Genomic DNA, 6,000 nt, shown 5'->3' with positions numbered 1-6,000 from the left:
ATGAAGACCCCGGATGGGGTCACCCTGACCCAACAACTTTCATGACTCTGAATGGGTCATATCTGACCCTTTTCCTTGTCATTTCTGACCCGGAACGGTGTGTGACCCCAAACCCAGTTCTGGGTCAGTTCTGACTCGGATGTTTTTTAAGAGTGTGGTTTGTGTTTCCTTTTTAAAAAGAGAGATGCACGTTAAAACCCTTCGAATTTCAGAAATGATCTGCTTCAATGCGATATTAAAGAATTCAAAATAGCTTCATCCGAATTTGTTTATGAGGGTGTAAGATCCTTACCTCAGTGGTGAATTTCTGCAGTATCCTCCTTTTCTCCTCAACTTTTTCTTTTAATTTCTTACCTTACCTCGTCTTTTTTTTTTGGGGGGGGGGCTGCACTGATGGGGAGGAGGAGCAGAATCATCTAAATTCAATTTTAGGTTTAATGTTTCCTTGTAGAAAATATTCATTTCATAGAAAATTCTTCATTTATTCATTTATGCATCTTTCCGACATTGGCTTTAATGAATTATTTTTTGTCATGATATTTTATTAATCAGAGAAGAAAGAAATGGAGACAAAATAATTATGACTCTGCAGAAGGAAAAGAGAAATGAATGTGACAGATTAATTTTGTGACGTGTGTGGTCAAACAAAAATAAAACAAAGTGAGTGGTTATAAGGACTATGGTGATGCAAAAAAAAAATCCCTAGATCTAACTAAACAACAAAGTTTGACTTAAATTCCTTTAGGCGGTTAATTCTAATTGGTATGTCATCATAGTATGATTATGAAATTGTTTTTATGAATCATCTTTTTTTTTTTTTCCGCGAAAGGGATTAACCTGCCTTGACAGTTGCGTGTTGTTGTTGTTGTTGTTGTTGTTGTTTTTTACCACGAGAAGTGATTAGGTGTTGCTATTGTTATTCATTCGTTTGATCAAAATAAATGTTTGATTTGTTATCGTTATTGATAATGTTATGGCTATAATGTTATTGTTGGTAATGTCTTTGCTGCTCTCGTCAGTGACGTGTGACTCGGCAATAATTAACAGTTAGGCCTGTACATGACATATGTTTAATACCATTACTTGCGTTGTCTTTTGAATATGATCTTAAATATGTGCATTATTATGAATATCATATACATGGCTTGTCGAGATAATATTAGTTACCCCTGCTTGTTCACGAAATACGGACAAATATCTACGGTCTGATGCCATATTCCATGAGGCCGGAGGCCGAATGGAATATGGCACCAGACCGTAGGGCCTAGATATTTCCCGTATTTCGTAAGAAGAAGCAGGGGGTAACGATTTTATCTTTTTAAGTGTAGATCTACATGAATTCTGTAGTTTAATCTCATTGGTAAAGTTACACAGGCAATCCGGGATTTCACTAACCTTCTTCTCGCTGATTTCCTTTCGTGAATGATGTTGAAATCGCCGGCTGTCAGCCATGCTGACTTTTTACGTCTCGCGAGCCTGATTATGCGCGCATACGTACACGCGCAGTTGATATCATGACGTCATATCACGGAATACGGAAAATATTCAGTGGTTGGTCTGAGTAACACGGGTAATACGGGATTTTATCAATTACGTGATTGACCAATGAGATTACAGAATTCACGATCTAAAGATAAACAAATCTATTCATCTCCATCGTGCAATAAGCCATCTTTGAATTAGTGTAATTTTATACTTTCATGCGTTTGTACGTGGTGTGTGTGTGTGTGTGTGTGTGTGTTTCCATCGACATGCTGGATGATGACTGGTAAAAAAAAGAAAAGAAATTACACCATCAATTACTAATTTATCAATTTTCATGCAATATGAAAATAATTTCTGAAAATCTATCACCGCTTCGTGACAATGAGCATGTATAATCTATCCTACTATTGTTTTAATCATAAAGAAACCTTTGACAGCATGCCTGCTTTACTTACACGTCGAGTGTGTAGTTCTCATTAGTGCTATCTAATCGTGTCAGACGTCAGAAACGTGGCTAAAAGGTAATGATGCATATTCATATATTCATGATTATTTTACAAAAGGAAAAAAAAAACACGAAATGAGCTGGAGGAGTAGGATTGTATGTAAATGATAACTTGAATTCTAAAATGTTAAGACCGTGTCACACCTTTCCGGGCAAGCCTTGCGTGCGACTTGCAAAGAACAATTTTTACTACCCGGATGTCCCCGGAATGAGCCGCACATGACAGTACCTAGCACGTATCTCACCCGTAGTCACCCGGAAGTGTGCACGCAAATATTTTTACCCGAAACCATGTTTAGGCCCTGTCACACCTTTCCGGGCAGCTATGCACTCTGTTGCTTGTAGGGATTTTCCAGCATACCGGGAATTTTTGAGGGCAAATAAGGATTTGGGCGAGTCAGTGCATGTGTCTTACTTGCTGGACGCGTTCTACTTAAATTCTACTTGCGGGTATACTGTGCGACCTTTGTACCAGTCGCGTGGGGGCTGACAACTCAGTGAAGGAATTCCTCTGAAGGAATGACTGAAGTCCCGCGGAATGTCATTATCTTGGCTGCATACGGGGACTGCGAAGTACCTGCGTGGGAGTTGCCTGCGAAGTGCTGCCGCTATTAAAGGGCCTCCTACTGGCGTTCTGCGTGGACCTCTCCGGGCATCCCCGTGACTCACCCGGAAAAAAGTTTTGGTCGTGCTCAAAACTTGCGTGAGCACCTCCGGGCAAGTACAGACGAGATACGCGCTAGGTACTGTCAGGTGCGGACCAACTGCGGAGAGCTCCATGGAGCAAATTTGTTTCCCCGCAAGTCAAGCCGCAAAACGTCCCCAGATACGGTACAACAAGGCCTTGAGCATGCTCAAAACTTGTTCCGAGTGAGTCGTGGGGTTCGCTCGCAGAGGTACAAGCAGAAAACCAGTAGGAGACTCTTACCGGCAGCATCTCGCAGGAGTTGGCTCTCACGCAGGTCACACGGAATGCACGCAAGTAGAAGCTAAGTAGCACACGTCTACAGTAGGTAAGAAACAAATGCGAAAATTGCAAACGTTCGCGTTCGCGTAGCTTGCTCGGAAAGGTGTGACACGGCCTTAAATAAGATTTTAATTGAGAAACAAAAGTATGGTTAAAAAATATGACATTTTGGTGTTGTACACCGCCCACTTGATTAATCTCTATACTTCTTCAATGATATTTTTAGAATAAAATTGAAAATGTTATATGAAAAAAAAATCATTTTTTGAATCTCTTAGAAGATTAAACCGTAGATTTACTTAATGTATATTATCTATATACAGTGTTAAATGTAATGCAGTTTTCTTGATATACTGGAATGTCGTAACGTATTTATCCTTTGATTCAAGTCCCACACGTGTCCCTAATACGTGATTATATCTGAACTAAAATAACATTGAAGATACACTCGCAGGTGTCACTGGAATAACATTCCGATTGAGATGAAACAGAACTCATCGGTATCTATAATAAAATTAAAATTTCATCGAATGAATTTACACACTCAACTTTCATGGTATGTTTTCCTAAACAAAAATGTCAGTGTGTGTGTGTGTGTGGTTATGCCTGCTGTGCTCATGTGCAAATTCAATGAATACTGCTATGAAATCAATTATATCATCTTGATTTTTTTTTTTTTATTTGATGTCGTGAGGGAAAGGGCTTTTGTTGTAAGGCGTATACTTCCTCTTTGACTCAAAACATTTTCAAAATGTTATGATTATTTTCTAATGATGTGTTCTTGCTCACTTTTTTGGTCTTTAATAAATCTGTGTTTGTTTCTTTTTTGTATTTTTTTTTTTCAGCGAAAGTGCCGAATAAACTTAAACTCAAACTAATTAAAATCCAGACTCAGAAGTGTTTCTGCTCTTGTTCACAGATCCACTCTCCGTATTTGCCGCGTCCCGCCTCAACCCGCAGGTGAATACGGCGCAGATAATACGTGCGTAGGCTTGCCGGAAGTTCCGGTTGGTGGCACCGTAGATGATGCTGTTGATGCAACTGTTCATGTGCGCCATGACAAGTGCCACGACATAGGCCGTGCGTGGCCACGTGGCCTTGCGGTCGAACACGACGATGACGGCGTACGGTGACCACATGATGAGGAACACGATGACGATGGTGAGCACGCTGCGTAGGAGGCGGAGGTCGCTGTTCCTGATCGACTCCTGCTTTGTGGCCGATGCCGACTGCGGATCATTACATAAACACATAAAGATAGAAACAAGGCGAGGTTAAAGTCATCTGGATGTCTTCATCGAATATTTGCCTAAAGGTAGTAGTCCAGGGCCCCATTTCATAAAAGATGTTAGGATGGCTACTCTTGCTGGAATTGCAACTTCCAATGGCAACAACCAATCAGGGAGCTGGATTCTTGTCGTTACTATGACAATTGCCATTCCAGCAAGAGCTATATACTATCATAATCAACTTTTTATGAAATGGGGCCCTGATCAGTAATAACGCAGCAGGATGTCGAATGAAGACGTTTTAGTTATCGTTGCTTTTCCTGCCTAAAAGACAATGCATCTGCTGTATGAATATTTTTGCCCAAATATTGGTGAACTCCTCCTGTTTTGTTGTTTGTTTTTCGTTTTGTTTTTTGTGGGGGTCATAAATTTACTGCCGTGTAGGTGTGTCTATCATGATGCGATCGTGATCATCCGTCTTTCCCCGGAAGCTGAAATTATCCCATTATCTGTTCGACTGCTTTGCATCAGCCTTGAAAACCTTGGTCGCTGACATAAAAATGTGATGATCTCCTTACTTATTGATAAACATGGATACCACAACCTTTGACGACCTGTAGATAGGTGCCCTTGGTTACCTACACAATTTATCGTTTTAAAGGTAAATACAAACACAGTGTCATTTCAAACAGAGAGCATCATCAAATCTAAGGAGTCAGAAACAGCAGTAGGTCTACGTCACAATCAATTTCATAGCTTGATGAGCACTCGTTATCTGTGAACGTTTACACGGCAATGCAAACAAACGATACTCAGTAAGTGAATTTAATTAATAGATATTTGGTGCGTAAGTGGATGTGTGGAAGAAAGACCAGTACAATGACAAGAGTTTAGTCATGTCAAAGCCTAACATATTATTAATATTACACAAAACTACTGTTATCTTTTATGTAATTTTGCACATACAATGTCATGAACAGCCGTCAGTTGTGGGTTGTTTTTGCTTCTTGGTGTTTTTTTTTTGTGTGTGTGTGTGCGTGTGTGTGTGTTTTGACCTTCTATTTATGGCGTAATTACACAGAGCTCTTTACAAGTCGTCCTGTGCTTCCATTATGAGTTAACTATGAACAAGCCCTGAAAGAATATCGTAAATTCCTCTTCACACACAAAATTCGCGAGAATTGTACTATTATTCAACTCTTTACAGCGCAATCTATCACAAAATTCTTGCATAGATTCTATACTGTCTATTAGAAGAGCTAGTTGTTGTTGTTGTTGTTGTTGTGTGTGTGTTTGCGTGTGTGTGTGTGTGTGTGTGTGTGTGTGTATGTCAGGCAGCTAATTTACCAAAATAGGTCACCCTTTAAAGGGGATGGTTAGTAACTGATCAGTGGGAATCTGAAAAGTGGGAATGCTGGGGGCTGATTGTTCCAATCCTATAGGATTCATTGAAGAGTACATTATATATCTATTGTTGCGTGAAAATTATTTGCTTCAGAATGGTCTCGTATTCAAGTAATGTGCAGTTCAATGTTTCCAGGTTAGCATGCCTGTACAGTGTCGGGGTGATCGTTAACGGGCCGTTAACGATCATCCCCCAGCATTTTCACTGATTCCCACTGATCAGTTACTAGCCATCCCCTTTAACTGGGGTTTTCTTTTATTGCTTCAAGGCATGTTGCGAGCTGAAACCTGCTCCTGGCACCTCGTTATACAGCTTCTATACTCTTTACTCTTTTTTTCTTCTTGAAAAATGATGGATTCAAAACCCCATACAAACTATGAAAGGAAACGAATCTTCCGCTCCTTTTAAT

The 6,000-nt window shown here is 40.0% G+C and overlaps 1 protein-coding gene across 1 annotated transcript in view; it reads right to left on the bottom strand.

Moving 5' to 3' along the window:
- Positions 1-3,835: 3,835 nt before the first annotated feature.
- Positions 3,836-6,000, bottom strand: part of LOC140244412 (melatonin receptor type 1B-B-like) — a 28,258-nt gene continuing 26,093 nt past the window's right edge. The window contains exon 3 of the mRNA XM_072324050.1: positions 3,836-4,186. Within this exon, the coding sequence (XP_072180151.1) occupies positions 3,836-4,186 (351 nt within the window). The remainder of the gene's footprint in view (positions 4,187-6,000) is intronic.

Source organism: Diadema setosum, chromosome 21, assembly GCF_964275005.1.
Source record: "Diadema setosum chromosome 21, eeDiaSeto1, whole genome shotgun sequence".
In the NCBI taxonomy this organism is placed as follows: domain Eukaryota; kingdom Metazoa; phylum Echinodermata; class Echinoidea; order Diadematoida; family Diadematidae; genus Diadema; species Diadema setosum.
The sequence above is the reverse complement of the archived record's forward strand: the minus strand, read 5'-3'. Positions and strand labels throughout refer to the sequence as shown.